At 49.4% G+C, this 22959-nt stretch overlaps 1 protein-coding gene across 1 annotated transcript in view; it reads left to right on the forward strand.

Annotated features, from left to right (window-relative positions):
• The window catches only part of CNGB1 (cyclic nucleotide gated channel subunit beta 1), a 71972-nt gene that overhangs the window by 41715 nt on the left and 7298 nt on the right, over positions 1–22959 (forward strand). Inside the window, exons 21-31 of the mRNA XM_070451240.1 lie at positions 269–477; positions 1501–1551; positions 1811–1897; positions 2308–2372; positions 3225–3347; positions 8732–8873; positions 9642–9801; positions 12191–12288; positions 12383–12466; positions 15423–15541; positions 16095–16241. Coding sequence (XP_070307341.1) covers positions 269–477; positions 1501–1551; positions 1811–1897; positions 2308–2372; positions 3225–3347; positions 8732–8873; positions 9642–9801; positions 12191–12288; positions 12383–12466; positions 15423–15541; positions 16095–16241 — 1285 coding nt within the window. The remainder of the gene's footprint in view (positions 1–268; positions 478–1500; positions 1552–1810; positions 1898–2307; positions 2373–3224; positions 3348–8731; positions 8874–9641; positions 9802–12190; positions 12289–12382; positions 12467–15422; positions 15542–16094; positions 16242–22959) is intronic.

The raw sequence follows: 22959 nt of genomic DNA on the forward strand, positions 1-22959 counted from the left end.
AATGGCAACCTACTCCAGTATTCTTGTCTGGAGAATCCCATGGACAGAGGAGCCTGGTAGCCTATAGTAGTCCATGGGGTCGCAAAGAACTGGACATGACTGAATGACTAACACTTTCACTCTCCCTCAAGAAGGGCCACATTTAGAGCTGGTAAGAAAGTGCAGACTGATAAGTGGAAATAAGAAAGCCCCGTCCCGATCGCTACGGCGAGGCAAGGAGCCCTTCTCCGGCTGAGGTTCCAGCACCTTCCCTCCCCCACCCCTGCAGACCTGATGTACATCTTGTGGCTCTTCTTCGTGGTGCTGGCCTGGAACTGGAACTGCTGGCTGATTCCCGTGCGCTGGGCCTTCCCCTATCAGACACCGAGCAACATCCACCTCTGGCTGTTGATGGATTACCTGTGTGACCTCATCTACCTCTTGGACATCACCGTGTTCCAGATGCGCCTGCAGTTTGTCAGAGGCGGGGACATCATTGTGAGTCACAGCCGGGTTGGTTGGGGGGGCTGGGGGAAGACGCTGCCGCCAGAGCCCCTGATGCTAGGATGGACAAGAAGCTAAATGAACTGGGAAATCTCAGGACATCCACTCGTGCCTATTCAACAGCATGGTTATTTGTTTCACACATCTTTGATACATCTGAATTACACACATCTTCGTTTGTGGGGAAAATGGTTCCTGGACCACCTGATGGAATTAGAGATGAAGAAGTAGTCCAGAGAATGGTCTCCAGAGTAGGCAGACCTGGTTCAAATCTTGGCTGTATGAGAACTAACTGTGTCACCTGCCAGAGCCTCAGTTTCCTCATCTGTAAAATGGGAATAGTAATTGTTCTCACCTCTTACCATTGCTGAGGCTCCATGGAGGTGATGTATGCAGAGTGCTCAGCAGAGGTAACTGCTGACAATCGACATTTCCTGGGGCAGCAGGGGAGGGTCCTGCAAAAAGTACACTCCTCAGACCAGCTGGGGAGTCCATGTTCTGGTGTGCTTTCTGGGGAGGAAACCAAAATCCTGACTGTGATGTGGCAAAGTCCCCATCTCCCTGTGTAGGTCATTTTTCAAAATTCCATGTGGGTGGAGCTGGTCTCCTCTGTGTACAGACAAGTTGAGGTTGAGCTTCTAAAATAATTCACAGGAAGAAGAATTCCCTGGGGCAACCTCTTTCCTGGTCTGATCAGAGCAGTGAATAAGGTTGCAAACGATCCAGGTGAGGCTAACATGCTGAGAGAGTAAGGTCAGCGTCCCCACTTTCCATCCAAGAAGCCGGAATCAAGCTGAGTGACCTTGGATGACACACCCCCACTCCAACTTGAGGAGCTTGATCTCCCCATCTGTAGACTTTTACCAAGCTCCGCTGGTCCATTCAGTGGCTCTGCACCCATGGGGCTGTTATTTGGATAGGAAGATGGAGGTTGGGCAGGAATTTACATCACTGCTCCAGTGGGGTCAGGGGGAAGCTCTCAGGCCATTTCACAGTCATTATTCCATTTCATTCCAGACGGACAAAAAGGAGATGCGCAACAATTACCTGAAATCTCAGCGCTTTAAGGTGTGTGCCAGGGGTCTCAGGAGGCTGTGTCTCTGGGGGCCCTGGGTGTTTTGAGGCCAGTGTGACGTGGCTTCCCCCACAGGGCCAGCATGGGCTGGGGCTTGCTGGTGGGATACCTGCTGCCCTAGTTTTAGCCCCTCCGCGGGCATCCTGACCTCGCCTTTCCATTGAAGGTGGAGACCCCCGTCACCCACCCCATCCCACAACCCTGGGAATCACATGCTGTTTTATACACTGTGGTGTCCTGCTGGCATTTCAGATGGACATGCTCTGCCTCTTGCCCTTGGACTTACTCTACTTGAAATTCGGTGTGAATCCCCTGCTGCGCTTGCCCCGCTGTTTGAAGGTAAGGAGAGTGGGCTTCCCCATCCAAGGCCTCCAGCTCCTCTGGTGCTCTGCACTGGTGCCAACATCTTGATGCCTGGTCTAAGCAGTACTGGTGAGGCATCAGGAAAGGGTGGCTGCAAGGGATGATGGGAAGTTCCTTATGACTGTAAGTGCTTCTTCACTGTGCTGTGTGTTAGATATTGTTCTGGAGGCTTTACAAGTGCTTACTCCTCAATTCCGTGAGGTGAGGGTTATTAGTACTAGCAACAACTAATGGTGATGCAGGAGTCAGGCCACACGTTCAGATCCATCCTGGCTCCCCCTCCCACTGAGGGGCTGCAGAAAGAACCCTCAGTCCTGGCAGCTGTGGGGAGTGGGTGGGGAGGGGAGGGCAGCGGGCCACCCCTGATGCCTTGCTCTTCCTCCCAGTATATGGCCTTCTTTGAGTTTAACAACCGCCTGGAATCCATCCTCAGCAAAGCCTACGTTTACAGGTGAGACCCCCTACATGTGCACACACGTGCACACACATGTCCCAGGATATTTGCAGCAAGAAGAGAGCAAGACATTCTCTATCCCATCCCTTCCCCTTTCAGCATCCCCCGGCTCCCAGGCCCCCTAGCCACTACCACCCGCCGGAAGCCAGGCCTCTTCCTCATCCTTCTTTGAAGGGATGTTTGTTTTTTAAAGATCCAGGAATGACCCGTTTCCCGCAATTGTGAGGAGGGCATATGCAGGTTGACGTGTGTGGCTCCCCTGCATATCCAGGGAGCTGGGGCCTCGATTTGGTTTCAGCTCAGGAAACTGACCCCCCAAACACTCAAACATGGGTGGTGGGCTGTAGGGACACAGTGGGCCATCTTGCAGATGCCCTGGCTTGGAACACAGCACAAACCAGGCCACGCTGGAGGACAGGGCTCCTCTTGATACTTCTCAGGGACAGCGCTTCTCAGCATGCATGTCCTTTCTTGGCGCGCCCCCCCCCCCCGCCCCCGCCCAATGCATTCCCCCCTCAGCTCCTCCACTTCCCCAGAATTGTCTGCACAGGTAGCTCTGTGCTACTTCTGGGCACCAGGCTTGACAACGTTCTGTTGGAGCATCACCATTCCTAGCCAGCACAGTCTCAGTAGAGCAGCCAGTAGGCCCCGTAGTATAGCCACCGGTTCCCATGGGCCAAGTGCCCATCGCACCAGGCAGCTGGGCAGGGCCTTGCGGCTCCGACACGGGGATCCCTGCGGGTTCTGGGGAAGGTGAGGACTCGCCTGTTCCCTGCAGTCCCCACCCCTGGGCTGAGATGTCATTGCCAGCTTTTCAACTGCTGCATTCGTGCCTTCCTTCTTCTGCAGGGTTATCAGGACCACAGCCTACCTGCTCTACAGTTTACATCTGAACTCATGTCTGTATTACTGGGCGTCGGCCTATGAGGGCCTCGGCGCCACTCACTGGGTTTATGATGGCGTGGGAAACAGGTGAGCCGCAGTCTTCCTCCTGTGTCTTAATAATTCATGGCACCAAGACCCCTAGAGAGGAGTCCCGCTGCCGCCATGTTGCCGGGTCACCTCGTTCCCAAGGAATCAGTGCCCGGCCATAGTGGGCACTTGGTCAGCTGTGGTGACAGAGGCAGAGAAGAGTTCAGGCCCAAGGGGCTGCGAGTCCCCTCAGGCAGGCCTCGCCTCACCCTGGGCTGTGCCCTCAAGTGATGCAAAACGCTCTCCATCCAACTCGTCAACACTTTGACCTCCTCCTTACACTTGCTTCTAGCTGGTGCAAGAACAGGTGATTGCTCGCATCCAAGGTAGCTTCTTTAAAAAAAAAAAAAAGGTTTGTTTATTTCCTTTTGGTAGTGCTGGGTCTTCATTGCTGCACATGGGCTTTCTCTGGTTTCGGTGAGTCAGGGGCTACTTTCTAGTCACGGTGAGCAGGCCTCTCATTGTGCTGGCTTCTCTTGTTTCGGAGCACAGGCTCTAGGCATGCAGGCTTAGTTACTCTGTAGCATGTGGGGCTTTCCTGGCTCAGGGATCAAACCCGGGTCCCCTGCATTGGCAGGCAGATTTTTAACCACTGGACCAGCAGGGAAGTCCCAAGGTGGCTTCTTTATAGAGTGGCTGTTGGTCCAGAATGTCCCCTTCTCAGGCCAAATGCCTCAGTACTCGGCCACAGTGACCTGTCACCTGAGATGGGCCTGTGGCCTGAGGGGAGCTCACCGAGAGAGTCTGAGGGTCCAGGGCAGCCCAGCAGGCAGGAGGGGGAACCTGACATCCGCTGTGGGGTGCTGTGTGTTGGGGGTGGGATCAGGGCCCAACACCCTGACACCACCACTGACCCTGCCCCTGTTCCCCTTGGCTGAACCCACTCACAGCCGTGGTCCAGAGACCATGACTAGACCATTCATTCATTCATTCACTCACTCGTTCATTCATTCACTCCCTCACAAGGGGGCAGAGGCAGGACTCAAAGGCCTTCTGTGCAAAGGGAAGAACAGAAGCTATTCATTAAATCTTGCTCTGTGACTTTGGGTAAGGCCCTTACCCTTTCTGAGGCTCAGTTTTCTCATCTATAAAATGGGGGTGGGATCACACAGATTTCTCATGAGAAATAAATAAATTAGTGTGTGTAACACATCTAACCCGTGCCTGGATAGGAGTCAGTGACCCCACTTCCTAGGTATGGTCATTCTTAAGGGGAAGCCAGCACACTGGGAACCTAACCTAGGTTCCTAACCTAACAACCCCCCCTTGAAATCAGAACTGAATTTTGGGAGCATGCTGACTTCTAAGGAGAAGCTTCCTTACTGTCCTTAAATTCTCAGAGGGGTTCATATGCCACCTGGCTAAGAAGCCATTTCCCAGGGCAGGGCCTGGCACCCATCTCAGGCAGGCCTGCAAGGAATGGCAGGCAGAGTGGGGAAGACAGGGCTGGCTCTCTGGGACTTCTTGTGCAGTAGAGAGGCACACTTTCCTGGCAGCATTACCCTTTCCAAATAAAATCCTACAGGGAAACCCAAGATATGCAAAAGCACAACTAATGAAGGAGAATTCCTTTAAAAATCCAATATCATTCATAATAATAACTTTCAAAATAGTGAGCATTTCTTGAATGCCTGCTATAGTCCAGGGGGCCTAAGGACCTAAGCTCCTATATATTTGGTTTCTTCATCCTGCTTTGCGTTGGCCAGGTCTGGGGCAATATGCAGGGGTCCCCACAGGTCTACTGGCATGGAATACTCAAGAGAGTAGCTGGCTTCTCTAGTCAGGAAGGGCTTCAGGGAAAGCCAGAGCTATGTGGATCACTCATCTTTATTCTGCTGGTGGCCCAGCAGCACCCAGCACCCAGGCAGTGCCCAATTCAGTCCCCCTAGAGGGGACTTGATTTTCTTAATTCTCAAGAAAATTAGAGATACCAAGGGAACCTTTCATGCAAAGATGGGCACAATAAAGGATAGAAATGGTATGGCCCTAACAGAAGCACAAGATATTAAGAAGAGGTGGCAAGAATACACAGAACTATACAAAAAAGATCTTCATGACCCAGACAACCACGATAGTGTGATCACTCACCTAAAACCAGACATCCTGGAATGCAAAGTCAAGTGGGCCTTAGGAAGCATCACTACAAACAAAGCTAGTGGAGGGGATGGAATTCCAGCTGAGCTATTTCAAACCCTAAAAGATGATGCTGTGAAAGTGTTGCACTCAATATGCCAGCAAATTTGGAAAACTCAGCAGTGGCCACAGGACTGGAAAAAGTCAGTTTTCATTTCAAAGAAGGGCAAGGCCAAAGAATGTTCAAACGACCTCACAATTGCACTCATCTCACACACTAGCAATGTAATGCTCAAAATTCTCCAAGCCAGGCTTCAACAGTACGTGAACCATGAACTTCCAGATGTTCAAGCTGGATTTAAAAAAGGCAGAGGAACCAGAGATCAAATTGCCAACATCTGTTAGGTCACAGAAAAGGTGAGAGAATTCCAGAAAAACTTCTGCTTTATTGATTACACCAAAGCCTTTGACTGTGTAGGTCACAACAAACTGTGGAAAATTCTTCAAGAGATGGAAATACCAGACCACCTTACCTGCCTCCTGAGAAATCTGTATGCAGGTCAAGAAGCAATAGTTAGAACCAGACAGGTAACAACAGACTGGTTCCAAATTGAGAAAGGAGTACGTCAAGGCTGTATATTGTCACCCTGCTTATTTAACTTATATGCAGAGTACATCATGAGAAATGCTGGGCTGGAAGGAGCACAAACTGGAATCAAGATTGCCGGGAGAAATATCAATAACCTCAGATATGCAGATGACACCACCCTTATGTCAGAAAGTGAAGAAGAACTAAAGAGCCTCTTGATGAAAATGAAAGAGGAAAGTTTAAAAGCTGACTTAAAACTCAACATTCAAAAAACTAAGGTTATGTCATCCGGTTCCATCACTTCATGGCAAATAAATGGGGAAACAATGGAAATAGTGACAGACTTTATTTTCTTGGGCTCCAAAATCACTGCAGATGGTGACTACAGCCATGAAATTAAGACGCTTACTCCTGGGAAGAAAAACTATGACCAACCTAGACAGCATATTAAAAAGTAGAGACATTACTTTGCCAACAAAGGTCTGTCTAGTCAAAGCTATGGATTTTCCAGTAGTCATGTATGGATGTAAGAGTTGGACTATAGAGAGGTGAGCATCAAATAATTGATGCTTTTGAACTGTGGTGTTGGAGAAGACTCTTGAGAGTCCCTTGGGCTGCAAGGAGATAAAACCAGTTAATCCTAAGGGAAACCAGTCCTCAATATTCATTGGAAGGACTGATGTTGAAGCTGAAGCTCCAACACTTTGGCCACCTGATTCAAAGAACTGACTCATTTGAAGAGACCCTGATGCTGGGAAAGATTGAAGGTGGGAGGAGAAGGGGAGGACAGAGGATGAGATGGTTGGATGGCATCACCGACTCAATGGACATGAGTTTAAGCAAGCTCCGGGAGTTGGTGATGGATAGGGAAGCCTGGCATACTGCAGTCCATGGGGTCACAAAGAGTTGGACACGACTGAGCCACTGAACCGAACTGAACTGAAAGGCTGCTTAGCATGCCCCCTGGTGGCCAGAACTGGTATGATGGGGGATTGACAGGGCAGACCTGTCGCGGGTATGTTTTCTTGGACCAGGTGTTAATGAGGGGCTGGGAGGCGTAGCGAGAGCCCTGCCCTAGGCCTCACAATTATTCAGAGGCCAAGACCCCCACTGCCCAACTCCCCCAAAACCTCTGCTTCTCCACCCATCCCCCAGTACTCACTGCACATTGACATGCCTACACCCACTAGATACTGAACTTCGTGAGGTCACAGGCCAGTCTATTGTTCTCCACTGCTGGAACCAGTGACAGTGAAGGTGCTGACAGCTGACGCTTCCTGAGGGCCCACCACGGGCCAGGTGCTCTTTTCACCTCACGTCATCCTCGTGATTTCCCTGTGAAGGATGGTCTACGGCCATGCCCCTTTCAAAAAAGGACACTGTGGCTTGGCGAGATGGGTTACTTAATGCAGTTAGTAAGTGGCAGGGCTGGGTTTGAGCCCAGGCAGTCAGCTCCAGAGCCCATGATCTAACCATAATACTGCATAAATAGCTGGTGAACAGAGCCCAGGGGAGGACCAGTTTGGGATCAATTTCGGTCCAGATGATTGGCCAGTCAGATGATGTTCTCCATTTCCTGGTGAAGCAGGGACCCTGGCAGCATGGATATATCAGGACACTGGGGACAGGGCAGGCTCTGGGCAGTTCCTGTGCCCTGGTAGGACAACAGGAAGTATAGGAAAGCCTGCTGAGAATGCCCTGAGTTTAGGCCCTGCTGACCTCAGTCTTGCTGACCCCTGGAAAGGCATGGTCTGAAGGTCTGAACATAAGCATCTTGGTAATTAAATCCGTTTAAATAGCTATAAAGGTTTTACTTCTGTATCGATTAAGTTACTATAAAAGCTTAGGTTTATTTTTGTAGGACTTAATGGCTAGGAATTAGAACAGTGAGGCTGCTCTGTTGAAATAATGTAAACTTGCAATTATTAATAAACATGCAAACCTTTAAAACTCAAAAAATAGTGAGGGAGGGACTTTTGCTACTTTGTGATGCTTATGTGTAAGCATTTCTTATACCTTGTGCCACACAGCAGGACCCCATCGGCCACCTCCTTTCCTGATGGCTCATGCGTCTGTGTCAAGGGGTTAGTGATGACAGCTTAGAGAGAAGGTGACACCTGTTTTCCAGCCCCAGCCCTGGAACTTGCCAGCTGGTGACCATGGGTGTTCCCTTTCCTTTGTGGCCCACAGTTTCACTCTCTGGTTAGTGGACAGGAGAGGGGGAGGGTCAGAAAAGGTGACCCTCGAGATATCTTCCAATTTTGAGCTTGTTCTTGAACCTCATGATGGGAGAGCAAAGCAGAGACTGTGGACTTTGAAAACATATGGAGGGAAACTGAAGGAGCCCAGGCACCAGGAGCCAGAAAACCCTGGTTTATTCTCCTGCCAAGTCTTCCAGGCAATCTCTGGAAGCCTCAGTTTCCACATCTGTAAATGGGGATGACAGCATGTCTCTACAGGGTCGGGGCAGAGTCAGGACCAAATCACACAGCACCTGCAGACAGGCGCTGAACGCTGCAGAGGACTCTGCGGTTGGGAGAGGGTCCCCCCTTTTTTGGGAGTGGGTCTCCCCTTTTTGGGAGTGGTCCCCCCTGTTTTTTTGCACTCATGAGCTATAAAGCTTTTTCTCTCTTGTACAATGTACATATATTCAAGCCAGATTGCCCAGGATCCACAGGCTGAGTCTCTGATGACTGAGGTCCCCTTCCTCTTCTCTCCGCAGTTACATTCGCTGTTACTACTGGGCTGTGAAGACCCTCATCACCATCGGCGGCCTGCCCGACCCCAGGACGCTCTTTGAAATTGTCTTCCAGGGTCTAAATTATTTCACGGGCGTCTTCGCTTTCTCCGTGATGATTGGACAGGTAGCTGGGCCACTAGTCTGTCCTGACCCACCTGCCTGCAGGGCCCCTCTCCCTCACGCTGCTGCCAGAAACGTCACCATCTGTGCCCGTTCCTTTCAGACCAAGCCCAGGAAAGAGCACTGGGCGGAGAGTCAGGAGCCTGGAGCTCTGGGACCTGCAGGGTGAAGGGGTGGTGATGGAGGTGTAGGTCCCGCTTCCTCTCTGAAGGTTCTTCTCGTTTGAAATGTCAGCCGCTGGGGGTATCTGGAGAGCTGGGCCCAGTGGCTTCCTGCAGAGGCTGAGGATTTGGGCTGTTGGCCTGGAGAGAAGCCCTTGGTGGATTCTAACGTGCGGGGACCTGGCGTGCTGCTCACCTTGTTGTAGTGCATAAGGCGACCACCAGGGGTCCTCAGTGTTACCTTTGAGGGCTCTGCCCCAAGGAGCAGCGCACCTGCTTCCCATTTCCTCCCGCGGGTGGTCAAAGTGGCCTCTAAGAAGTCACGTTGGTACCAGGATCGGCCCAGCCCAGCGAGACCTTCCCTCCTTCTGTGGCCCCAGGGACCTAAGCCCACCTGAAGGGCCAGCAGCCTCGCTCCTCCACATCTACCCTGGGTCAGCGAAACCTCTAAGTGTGGACATGGGTTTCCCTCTCTCCTGATTTCCTACCAGCCCGGCAAGCGTGCACCCGGGGGCCTGTGTTACATTAATGTGCCCACAACCCAGGTCCCCCAAGCCCCGCCCCACTCTGACCCAGTGGCTTCCCTGACCACCACCCCCCGACCCCCCCAGATGAGAGACGTAGTGGGGGCCGCCACCGCGGGACAGACCTACTACCGCAGCTGCATGGACAGCACCGTGAAGTACATGAACTTCTACAAGATCCCCAAGTCTGTGCAGAACCGGGTCAAGACCTGGTACGAGTACACCTGGCACTCCCAAGGCATGCTGGGTAAGGCCACGCCCCTCCTCCCCACCCAGCCCCACCCCCAGGGCCCCGCCCCCCTGGGCCCAGCCCCTGTCCTCTGTCCCCGAGGCCCCGAGTGTGGGGGCCTCTCTGGGCTGCAGCCCCAACATGTAAGTGAGATGCCTGGGGAGGCCTTGGGAGGTGCCCAAGCTAGGCCATGAAGAGACCCCCTGAAGACCTGAGGGGCTTGTCTTCTGAGTGCCCTCCTCCACCTTGAAATGCATCTTCATTCAAAGATGGAAGTGCAGTTGGAACCAAGAAGGGAAGAACACTGTCTCTATCTCTCTCACCTTTCTTGCTCTCCATATACAAGAAGTCGCTAAGTCGTGTCTGACTCTTTTGTGACCCTATGGACGGTAGCCTGCCAGGTTCCTCCATCTGTGGGATTTTTCAGGCAAGAATACTGGAATGTGTTACCATTTCCTTCTCCATGGCATCTTCCTGACCCAGGGTTTGAACCCAGGTCTCCTGCATTGCAGGTAGATTCTTTACCATTGAGCCATCAGAGAAGCCTTGTATACATATACATCCATACATATAATATATATTTTATAAATTTTTAAAAATTTCTTTTCAGATCCTTTTCCATTATAGCTTATTACAATGTATTTTATAATTTTTTATCATGCTTTGCTTCTGAAATTGGCTAAAACAACACATGTTCATTCATTATGGTTCAGCTTTCTTGTTAGTGATGAGGTATGCTCAGTAATTCTTGCAAAGTGGGAGAATCTTACCCATAAATTGTATCCAAATATAGTGAAGTTCTTATGGATTCTGAATGGAATCCTTAAGGAAATGTGACATGCTAATTATATGTTAATTGACCCCCCCACCCTGTTTCCTTCTTATCTTTATGCTAAGTTGCTTCAGTCTTGTTGGACTCTTTGTGAACCTATGGACTACAGCCCTCCAGGCTCCTCTGTCAATGGGATTCTCCAGGCAAAAATACTGGAGTGGGTTGCCATGCCCTTCTCCAGGAGATCTTGATCCAGGGATAGAACCTGCATCTTTTGTGTCTTCTGCATTGGCAGGGGAATTTCTTTACCACTAACACCACCTGAGTTAGTAATTTTGTTTTTGTGCTTCCCAGGTGGCCTTAGTATGAAAGCATCTGTCTGTATGCTTTCCACTTAAATTTACAGTATTCTTGCCTGTAAAATCCCATGGACAGAGGAGCCTGGTGGGCTACAGTCCATGGGGTCACAAAGAGTCAGGTACAATTGAGCGCACATACACACATTTTTGTTTTCAGAGCCTAGGCGTCATTTTGGAAGGCTCTCAAAAGCTTATGGACCACTGGCACAGTGCCTTAAGAGTCCCCCAAGGCCCTCAGCAAAATGAAAGGGCTCCCCTTCACCTCCATGGGGTTCAGTCTGGTCTCAAAGAAGCCACACTTCAGGCCCACAGTCTCCTGAGCTGGGGTTGTTGGCAAGTCTGTGGACAATGCACTTAACCAGTTTCCAAGGCATGTTCACTTCCACTGCCTCATTCCATCCCAGTAACAGCCTTGTGACTTCAATATCATTGGCCCTTTTCACAGGGGCACATGTTAAGGACCAGAGAGGGCTCTGACCTGCCCAGGGTTGCACAGACCCAGCACTTGAGCCCTAAGCCAATGTACAGTGGGCAGAGCGTGGGACTGGGGTCCTGGGTGCATCTCTGTCTCCAGTTACAACCGTCACTCTGTGCCAGGCTCTCCACTGTGCACCATGGACGCCTTGGTGGACAGACACACTGCTCTCACAGGATAGGTTCTGAAGTCACCGGGCCTGGGTGGGGCCCTGATTCCATCCCCCAGGCTGCGTGGCTGTGGGCAAGTCACTGCCCTCCTGAGTTGTCCTTCCTTTGTCTGTGAGGTGGGTTTTAGTAGTGGGCACCTCTTGGGCTGCTGGGAGAAGTTAATGAAATCATCCTGGTAAAGCACTCTGTAAAACAGTGCTTGGCACATAGTACATCCTCCACATACTTTAGTTCTTGCAAATGCCATTCTTATAATGTAAGTGGAGAAGACATACCGTCAGCGAACAACTGCAGTAAAGGGTGTGATACGTGCTATGGGATAGGGACTGATAACATAATAGCTGGGTGGGAGGATGTCAAGGGAAGGCTTCCTGGAGGAGGTGACATGAGGGCTGGGTTCTGAAGCATGAGTAGGGATTAGCCAGGAAAGCGAAGGGGGTTGTTCCCAGGAGAGGGAACATCATGGGCAAAGGCCTGGAGGCAGAGAGCACACCCTCCCAATCTGGAGTGATTCCGAGTGCTAGAGGAATGGCACATCCGGGGGCCCAGCCAGTGCAGTGTGGACCCGGCACTGTTTGTGTGAAAGAGGGGCCTGGCCATGCCTCTGACCCTTGCAGGGTCTCATTTGCAGATGAGTCAGAGCTGATGGTGCAACTTCCGGACAAGATGCGATTGGACCTCGCCATTGATGTGAACTATGACATCGTTAGCAAAGTGGCACTCTTCCAGGTACAGCCTGCCCCGTGCCCCACCCTCAGGACTCTGGAAGGCCCCGAGCCCACGCCTTCCTCTAAATGGCTCCTTCCCCTCCTCTCGGGGCCAGGGCTGTGACCGGCAGATGATCTTTGACATGCTGAAGAGGCTGCGCTCTGTCGTCTACCTGCCCAATGACTACGTGTGCAAGAAGGTGAGTGGCTGGGGCGGCCGCAAGGCAGTCTGGGATTCACAGCCCCTGCTCATCAGAGCTGGGCTGGAGGGGCCCCCCTGGGAAGGTGGTGAGGTTTGCAGGTACAGGCAGAGTGGAATTGCTGGGAGGCGAGGCAGGTGGCAAGCTGACCCCAGGGCTCCCGGCTTGCCTGGCAGGAGGAGCTCCGGGCACAAGCTCAGATGTGTCTCAGCCTGGCTCCCTCCTCATGGGACCATGGGACCAGGATGAGGAACCCACTTTACAGAAGAGGAAAGTGAGGTGCCAAAAGAGGGTCAGGTCTTGACTGTGTACATGGAACTGCTTCCAGGGTCTTGGTCTTCCTGTCAGGAAAATGGGGCTGGACAAGGGGAGGGAGAGGTCAGAGGCTGCAAACTGATGGTCCTTGCCAAGGAGCCAGCCCACAGTGTTTCATGGATCGTTTCCTCCCCACACACCCAGTTTAATCTAAAAATGAAGTTTGAATTAGTCTCCCACCTGTAAAAAATGGGAAGGTTTCTGGAATTCCCTGGTGGTCCAGCGGTTAGCATGTGGTATTTCCACTGACGTGACCCAGGTTCAATCCTTGGTTAGGGAACTAGGATCCTGTCAGCTATGCAGTACAGCCAAAAAAAAAAAAAAAAAAAAAAGGAAGGTTTCACATAAAAATCCAGATTTCTGGCTGAAAACAGAAAATTGGCCAGCACTGAGCCCCACTTTCCCAAATAGCAAGAGTCCTCTGCAGTGGAGAAGGGAATGGCTCTGAAGAGACGCCCCATGCCCCACCACTCCCGGCTGCCCTACCGGCTCACTTCTCTCCTTTCCATCACCCACCTGATCCTGGGGAGCATATGGATTTGCATCCCAGGGCTAGACAGTCTCTAAGGCCCCTTCTGCTCCCATTTTTTGGGATTTAAGGTGAGACTGAGGTCACTTGGTGACTGAATGGTCAGGGTGGGGGAGCAGGAACCAGATTTCAGAGCTGTTCATAAGGCTTAGTGTGTGAATGGGGGTGGAAATACTGCTCAAGAACCCCCTGTAGGACTCAGAAACCCCCAGCCCCAGAAGGGCCCCGACTCCAAGTTGTATGCTGCACAACAGCGTACAATTGGAAGCAAAGAGCTGAAGGAAGAGGGACAAGGATGCTGTAAATGGCTGAGAATTCAAAGCTGCAGCCTTCGAGGCCAGGAGAGGTTGGGAGCCATAGTGATTTGTCTGACACTGGAGCCACTTCCTCGCTGTGCAGCCTTGGGGAAGTGGCTTGCCCTCTCTGAATCTGACTCTTTTCATAGGTAAAGTAGGGATATTAATAGTATCTCCCTCATGGGGTGGTTGTGAGAATTAAAACATATGAGCATATGGAGTCTGGCACCATGGCCGGCAGAGCTGGTGCCATTGCTGTAGTTAGTATCCTCGTGGGTAATGTAGACTTGACTTTGGATGAGAAAGAGTGAATCAGATTGTTGGGGAATTTGCTGCGGAAGCTGAACATTTGGTGAACATGTGTGAATGGCGCCCTCTGCTGACAGATTTTGTTCTGTGACAATTTCGCTGAGACACACCCCCTAGGCCACCCCTGGGCTGCTTAGTGAGATGAGGGTGAGTGCTTTAGACACCTCACATTTCAGCCCCTTGTCAAATTGGACTCTGAAATGGGAAGACTTTATTCTTTTTTGTTAAGAAGGCCATGCATGTGTGAGATGCCTAAGAAACATTTGTCAAATGAATCAAAAACAGAAGCACTTACCTGTCCTTGGTCTCTGCCTATCCTTAAACATGCCAGGTATGACCAACAGGTAGCTGGCCAGGGTGCCGGCCTGTGAGGGCATGGGGATTAGAAGGTGCTTGGCAGACTGGCTATTTCTGACTGTAGTCTGAAGCAAGTCATTCATTCATTCTTTTGGTTTAATTTGGGAGTAAGACCAAATTGTATCAGTCTGCTAGGGCTGCCATAACAAAGTACCACAAACACAATGGCTTAAACGACAGAAACGCATTGACTCACAATTCTGGAGGCCAGAAGTCCAAGGTCCAAGTGTCAGTGGGGTAGGTGCCTCTGAGAACAGTGAGTGAGGGATCTGCTCCAGGCTTCTCTCCTTGGCCTGTGCTTGACTGTCTCCTCCCTCTGTCTCTTCACACCACCTTCCCTGTTTGCCTGACTTTGTACCCAAAGGCCCCTTTATAAGGACATCGTCCTGTTGGGTTAGGGGTCCCCCAACTCCAGCATGACCTCATCTTCACTTAATTCTTTACATCTCTGATGATCCTTTTTCCAGATAAGGTCACATTCTGAGGAGCTGGGTGCTAGGACTGCAACATATGAATTTGCAGGGGCACTTAGTTCAACTCATAACAACCATGAGCTCTGGAACCAGACGGCCTGGGTTCAAATCCCGGCTCTGCCTTGCTGAACTCTGTGACCTTGGGCAGAGTTCCTACCGCAGAGGGCTGTTAAGGACTCAGTGGTCCCAGCCACATAAAACACTTAGAGCTGCACCTGGCACAGAAAAGTGATAGATAAGTGCTGGCCATTCTCATTCATGCTGTCATTCCCATGTCGGTTAGCAAATGCCTCCCAAGCATCTGAAACGATGTGGGGGAGTCACAGGTATCAGCCGATTGTGTGAACAGTGTGGGCTTTTCCATGCCTCGGGGCCCTCATGGTATGCACAGTTGGGGATCTGCCAAATACTCCTACGCCTGGGCCTCCTTATCTAGCACTTTCCATCATACCATGAAGTCCCTACCATAATCCTGCCAGTTAGGCAGGCTGGCAGGGTGGGGGTGGTCACTCTCCCCAGTCCATAGATGGAGAGACTGAGGCCCCCGAGGGGAACCACATGCCAAGCCAGAGGAAGGGCTGGTCCCCCATGTTGTGCCACCAGCATCCGGTCCCAGCCCCGCTGCTTCTGTGGTCGCCTTTGGTGATGACAGGGGGACCGCCCCTTCTCTGTTTCAGGGGGAGATAGGCCGGGAAATGTACATCATCCAGGCGGGACAGGTGCAGGTCTTGGGTGGCCCGGATGGGAAATCTGTGCTGGTGACGCTGAAGGCTGGATCTGTGTTTGGAGAAATAAGGTCAGAGCGGGGTGAGACGAGGGGACCCGGGCAAAGGCTGGGGAAGGGGGTGTGACCCGTGGCCGGGGACTACATCCTCAAGGGCCCTCTGGTGGGTTTGAGGAAACCACGGTGCGGGCTGTACTGGCACTTGCTGACATGTGAGAGAGGTGGGACTGATACCGACCAGGGTGTGGAAATTGATGGGAGGTGAGAGAAGAAATTCAGGCAAGGCTTTGTTGGGGCCCTGGTCACAGAAGAGGGAGAAAGAACAAGCAAAAGTTTCCCTTGCTCACTCGCTCCCTAAGGTGGGGTGGGGGGGTGCGCTGGTTTCTTATATGGGCTCAAGGTAGGGGTGTGTTCAGGGGTTGGGCCAGAGGGGTGGCTAGGGTGTCAAGGAGGAGACGTTTGTCCAGGTGCAAGCATTGCAGCCCCAGGTCCCAGCCTGTCTCAGGCCCAGCTCTCACCCACCTGAGGCCATCATGGTGCTCCAGGCAGGGGTGAAAATGAAGATGCTGATGTGATCAAAACCACAGCCTTGAAGGTCCTGACCTCCCTTTCGTCTCTGCCCCAGCTTGCTAGCTGTTGGGGGCGGGAACCGCCGCACAGCTAACGTGGTGGCCCATGGGTTTACCAACCTCTTCATTCTGGATAAGAAGGACCTGAATGAAATTCTTGTGCATTATCCTGAGTCTCAGAAGTTGCTCCGCAAGAAGGCCAGGTACATTTTTTTTAATTAAAAAAATCCATATAGACTTTAATGTGCATTTTTCTTAAGGACTCAGACTTTCTTTTACATAACCATAGTACCTTTCTAAAAACTAGGAAATTGGAGATTGAAACAATACTGTTATCTCACCTCTAATCCATAGTCTAATTTTGTTCATTGTTCCAAGAGGGTCTTTTATAGCTTTTCTTTTCTTCTTTTCTATTCCTGGATCCCCTTTGCATGACATTGCCATGTTAGTCTCCTTTGACTCTCGTCCCAGATCTTTATTGATCTTCAAGATCTTTATTGATCTTAACATCTCTGAAGAGGACAGGCCAGTTATTTTGCAGAATACCCCTCCATTAAGTTTTTTTGAAAAGATATATTTATTTATGTCTGGCTGTGCTGGGTCTTCATTGCTGCACACATGCTTTCTCTAGTTGTGGCCAGCAGGGGCTTCTCCCTAGTTGCAGTGCTCAGGCTTCTCATTGCAGTGGCTTCTCTTGTTGTAGAACGTGAGCTAGAGTGCTGGCTCAGTAGTTGTGGCACACAGGCTTAGTTGCTCAATGGCATGTGGACCAGGGATTGAACCCATATCCCCTGCATTGGCAGGCAGACTCTTTACCACTGAGCCACCAGGGAAGTCCCCTCCATTTAAGTTTACGTGATGTTAATATTTTCTCATCATTATCTTCAGGTTCTGCGTTTGAGGCAGAAATTACTGAGAAGTGATGTTGTGTCCTTCTCAGTACAGCATATCGAGAGGCACACGGTGCTGCTTTCTCACTATACTGATGATTTTTACTCTGATCACTGGTTAAATAATTAGTAAGTAATGAGTAAGAAGTCAAGATGATTTAGATTTCCTGTTCCTCATCTTGCTTTCACTCACTACTTTCAGCCTCCAATGAAGGTTCCTTGCAATGATTGCCATGATGGTTGCAAATGGTGATTTTCTTTCTCCATCATGCCTGCTACATTTATTAACTAGTGTCCTACTATATGGAATAACTTTCTTTTCTTTCCCATTTGTTTATTCATTTATCTGTTTGTAAAAATACAGATTTGCTTTATTCCATGAATACCCTGTTGCAATCATGGTTTTGATGCTCCAGTTCCAGACTGGCCACTGGACACCTCTGCAGGCTGGGTGTAGTGAACTTCTGTTATGTCCCTGTTATATTTTAGCACTTTTTTGCTTACAGGCATAATAAGTTGCCTTAGATTCATCTTATACTTTCCCTGCTGCATCCCTGGAAATGGTCACTTCTCCAAGGAGGCTTGATTCCTTTTAGAAGGGAATGGTTTTCAGAAACTAAGGTCTGAATACTCCCTGGTAGTTCAGCTGGTAAAGAGTCTGCCTGCAATGCAGGAGACCCCAGTTCAATTCCTGGGTTGAGAAGATCCCCTGGAGAAGGGATAGGCTACCCACTCCAGTATTCTTGGGCTTCCCTTGTGGCCCAGCTGGTATAGAATCTGCCTGCAATGCAGGAGACCTGGGTATGATCCCTGGGTTGGGAAGATCCCCTGGAGAAGGGAACAACTACCCACTCCAGTATTCTGGCCTGGAGAATTCCATGGACTGTATAGTCCATGGGGTCACAAAGAGTCAGACATGACTGAGTGACTTTCACTCACTCACTTACTCATTGCTACTGGGTTGCTACTAGGCCTTCACAGTGGATAGAGCTGGGAAATATACCCACATTTACAGCTGGAAAAGGTACCCACATGTACATTTGTGTGTATAAATGCAAATATATACATATATGCGCATCATATACATAAACATCAACATCTATTTTTTTGTCTGTCTATCTATATCTCTATTTCCATCTAACAGTTTGGATCCAGTATCACAGAATTCATTCTAATCTCCTTTTCCAGATTTGTAAATTTCTTTTTCAACACTGAGAAATTTGAGTCCTTTTATCCTCATTACATTTATTCATTTGTTCTGTCCTACAGTATAATGTAGTACCAGAATTCCTATCCCGCACTATTGGAAAGAAGAAAGCCTTAAGTAGAGAGTAGTTCTTTTTGTCTTTAGCCTGAGTACCTGTGATATACATGTTGTATTCAGTTGTTTGGTTTGGTTCTCTGTTTTCTTGCCTTTACTGTGGTTGTTCTGTTCATTTGAAGTACAGCTAGGTTCACATGTTTCATTTTTCATTCCATTTTAGTGTTTCCCCACTTTTTGTTGATTTTATGTGTTTGGAACATGTAGAACATTAACATGGCAGAAGTCTACAAAACAGTGCACTCAGAGTCCCAAATACCCCCACTTGTTGCCACCCACCCTCTATAGGAGCCTAATCTCATTAGTTTCTGCTTTTTAATTCCTGTGTTTCTTTTGCAAAAATAGGAAGATCATGACCATTTTGTTACTTCCCTTTCTGTCTTACACAAAGGGTAGCATACGGTAGATTCTCTTTTGCACTTGACTTTTTTCATGTGACAATAAATCACGGAAAACATTCTCTGGGAGTCTACAGACAGCTTCCTTGTTCCTTTTGACAACTGCAAAACATTCCTATGAATGGGCATGTAGGCTAGTTCCAGTATTTTGCAATTATAGATAGTACTACAATGAATAAGCTCATGCATCTGTACTTTTTATTGTTGGGGGATTGGTAGGTTTTTTTTTTTTTTTGGCTGTGCTGTGCAGCTTGTGGGATCTTAGTTTCCCAGCCAGGGACTGAACCCTGCCCCCGGCAGTGAAAGCCTGGAATCCTAACCACAGGACTGCTAGGGAATCCCCTGGAATAGGTAAGAAAAGCAGTTGTTTTGCTTTCAAACCCATAAGATCAGGTTTTAAATTGAGCAATAGATGCAGCTTGATGTGGTAGAAAACAGACTTGGGAGAGTGATGGGATTCAGATGCTGTCTGTCTGCAGTACTGGGTGCGTGACCTCGGAAAAGCTACTTTTCTTTCTGATCTCCAGTTTCTCCACTGGAAAACAAGGGTGATCCCTTTGTTGTGGAGCCAATTAAATAAAAACAGTGTGTGTGAATGTCTCCAGCAGGGGGCCCAGCACACAAGGGAGCTCAATATCTGTTAATAATAATGATGGTTCCCCTTTATCCATTAAATTCTCTCTGTAATTTTCCGTGGGATAATATCTTTTTAATCCACCTATCTGGCATTTCTTCCCATACCTTTTAACATATATTCATATTTTCCATTTCAGTCACCATGAATAAACTACACCGAGAATGATCATGATCGAGGGAAAAAACTCACCAGTATCCATTCATACAGCACAATAATTTATTGAGCTGATATGTTGAGGCCCTGGGGACACAGCAGAGACCAAACAAAGCTTACGTTCTAGCCGGGGAGACCAACAGTGGAGAAATGAGTGGCTGTGGGATATGTTAGCTGGAGGTAAAGGCCATAAGGAAATATAAAGCCTCCTGAGGAGACAGAGGTGATGGAGGGAGCTATGTGTGATAAGTTGGTCAGGAAGAGTCATTCTAAGGACATGGCACCTCAGCGGAGACCAGCCCAGAGTGAAGGAGTGAGCTGCCTGCAGGGAAAAGCATGCCAAGCAGAGGGAACAGCGTGTGCGAAGGTTCAGAGGAGGCACAGACTTGGTTTTTCACAGAGACCAGCAACAAAATGAGCATAGGTTGTTATGGGATGGGAGGAGTGGGAGGGGTGAGATTGGGTAGGGCCTTATAAGGGAAGTCTCACATATAGCTTTAGTTTTTAGTCTGAGGGAGACGAGAGTTATGCAGGGTTTTACACTGCAGAGTAACTTGCGGTGACTTAAGTTTTTAATAAAATCCCTTTGGCAGCTCCCAGATGAGTGGAAGCAGTGTCAACCTTAGAGCATAATACAGACAAGGCGCTGGGGTCTCCTGGGGAAGGAAGCTGTCCCATAACTCATCTTACCTGGCTGCTCACAGAGCAGCCACTGGGCCCTTCCGATGACTGGTTACCTGAGCTTCCGCCAAAGAAACAGGAAATAAAAATAAAGTCAATTAACATATAAGTAGCATATTCAAATTTTGCCAAGTCTGCCTGCTTCACCCTACTCTCCTGAGGGAGAGTCAACCCTCATTATTCATGGATTCCGTATTTTCAATTCACCTACTTACTAAAATTTATTCATAACCTCCAAATCAATACTCAAAGGCTTATAGGGACATTCGCAGATGCGTGCCCAGTGGCAAAAATTTGAGTCCACTAGAAGTGCACTTTCCAGCTAAATTGAAGAAGGTGACACTCTGCTTTCTTATTTCAGCTCAGATTGGAAATAAGTGTCTCTCTGTGGTTCACTTCGTACCACGTTTTTCACATTTTTGTGAATTTTGTTCATGGTTCACTATTAAAATGCCCCCAGGTGCAGTGCTAAAGTGAGGCCTTGTGTTTTCACGTACAGGCCTGAGTCACAGAGCCACATGTTCATTGTAAATGAATCAACAATATTAAATAAGACGTCTTTAAAACAGACACCACACACACATACAAGACAAGGTTAGAGAATGGTCAGTTGATGAAAATGTTGTGTTGAGAGGCTCACAGTAACCAAATTCTGTATTTTCGCAAAAAGCCATTGCTCAGTAGTCACTAATTCCGTGTCTGCAGACGCTTGACAGAGCTTAACCACCGTGGATAATGAGAACTGACTTTAAGTCTAAGAATGGGCCCCAGGTCCCCCTCCCCTTCCCTTCCTGCCCCTTGCAAGAGGAGCATGGCTCAGAAAAGCCATACTTAGAGCTGTTACCCCATCCCTCCACCTGGCTTAGGTGTGGGTTTGGGGCTCCCACAGAGGCCTCGCTCCTGGCTGGGCCTGCAGTGTGCTGGCCAGAGGCAACCAGAGGAAGGAGGAGGGGCTGGTGGGCCCTCCAGAGGGGGCAGTGACACGGATCTTCAGAGGCTGCTTCTCTGGACAGGCAAGCTTCAGGAGAGAGGCAGGGGGTCACAGATGAGCTCTGCCCACCCAAGGAGAGATGGGGCTGAGAACCACAGGGCCTGGGGATGTCTGAGTTGGTGAGAGCCCCACCTGGGATTCTGTCCAAGTTGCCCACTTTACAGATGGGGGACCCAAGGCCCCAAAGATGTGAGATGCTCCATTCTCTGACTCGGCCACTCCAAGAAACAAGGCAAAAAGGTCTCATCCATGCCGCTCTCTCCAGGGGTGAATTATACAGTAATTATAGTGAAACGCATGTCAGCTGAAAATGAGGATAAATTTCCTTAATCTGGAAATGTCCCAGAAGTCAGCTCAGTGTTTCAAAACAGAGACAGCCATTATCAGTCAGCAAAGGTCCCATAGCTGCTGCCTCCATGTCATTTGAGTACCACGCTGAGCCTTCCCACGGACCGCCGTGCTGTGAGTTATGGACTCAGATAACACAGGTGACAGCGCCAGGCCTGGAAGAGGCCCCTCATGATTATTGTGTTTGTGGTCCCCCCGGGGGAGCCCCAGCTAGACAATGCAAGTCTTGGGCAATTAATATCAATATGCACAATTTAAATCCATTGCGTCTGATTAGATAAGCAGCTAGTAATGGCCTCATTTTTAAACAAGTTTTGCTGGGACCCTGATGAAAGAATTTGCCAATTAGTTGCCGAGGCCGGCTAGATTGCAGGCAAAACTCATTTGTTCTTGAGCCAAACCACTCACTACATATCAGTAGCGTGAACAATTCCTTAGAAAAGGCCAGGGCTCTCTTTGATGGAACATTCTCTCCTTATTTAGAGAAGCAGAGTGGTATATTGCATTGAGATCTGGGTTGTAGTTCTGTCTCTGCCACCTCTTGCAACCTTGGGCATGTCACTCATTTCATACTGAGCCTCAGTTTTGCCAGCTCTTTTAGGTACAATAATCCTTCTGGCCAGCACACTGCAGGCACAGCCAGGAGCAAGGCCTCTGTGGGGTCCCCAAACCCACACCTAACCCACAGAGTATTGTCACAGAGTATTGTAAGCATCCAAGAAAATAATAAACGTGACATTCCTTTGTAATCATTAAGACATTGCGGTCCTGGGGTCAAAGGCATGAGTTTGAATTCCAACTCTGTTACTTCCCAGCTGTGTGGCCTTGGGAAAATTACTCACCCTTTCTGGGCTTCCATATTCTCATTTGAAATGAGGGAGAATAATAGGACCTTCCTGCGAGGATTAGTGCAAGGGTTACTCTGATAAAGAACAGAGAGCAGATCAGTTATCTATTGCGGCATAGTAATGTTACCACAGATGGAGTGGCTTAAAATCACGCATATTTATTATCTCAGAGTTTCTAGGGGTCAGAAGTCTGGGGACAGCTTAGGTGCATCCAATACAAGACAGTCATCAAGATGTGGGCCCGAGTTGGGTCTTATCTCAAGTCTCGACTGGGGAAGGATCTTCTTCCAAGGTCCCACAGTTGTTGATTGAATTCAGTTCCTCGTGGCCGTGGGGCTGGGGGCAGCTTCAGTCACTGGCCAGTGGCCACCCTCAGGTTTCGGTCTCCCCCAGCATGACTGCTTACTTCATCAAAGCCAGCAGGGGAAGGAGTCTTCTTGCAGGACAGAGGCCACAATCCTATGCGGCCTACATTCACAAAAATGACATTTGAGCTCCCTGGTTGTATTCCATTGGTTGAAAGCAAGTCACATGTCCCACCACACTCAAAGGAAGGGGGTCACACAGAGGTGTGAACACCAGGAAAGGGGATCACGGGGATCACCAAAGAATTCCTGCCTGTAAAGGTCTGAGCATACAGCCTGACACATACAG

The sequence above is a fragment of the Odocoileus virginianus genome, chromosome 20 (genome assembly GCF_023699985.2).
Source record: "Odocoileus virginianus isolate 20LAN1187 ecotype Illinois chromosome 20, Ovbor_1.2, whole genome shotgun sequence".
NCBI lineage: Eukaryota > Metazoa > Chordata > Mammalia > Artiodactyla > Cervidae > Odocoileus > Odocoileus virginianus.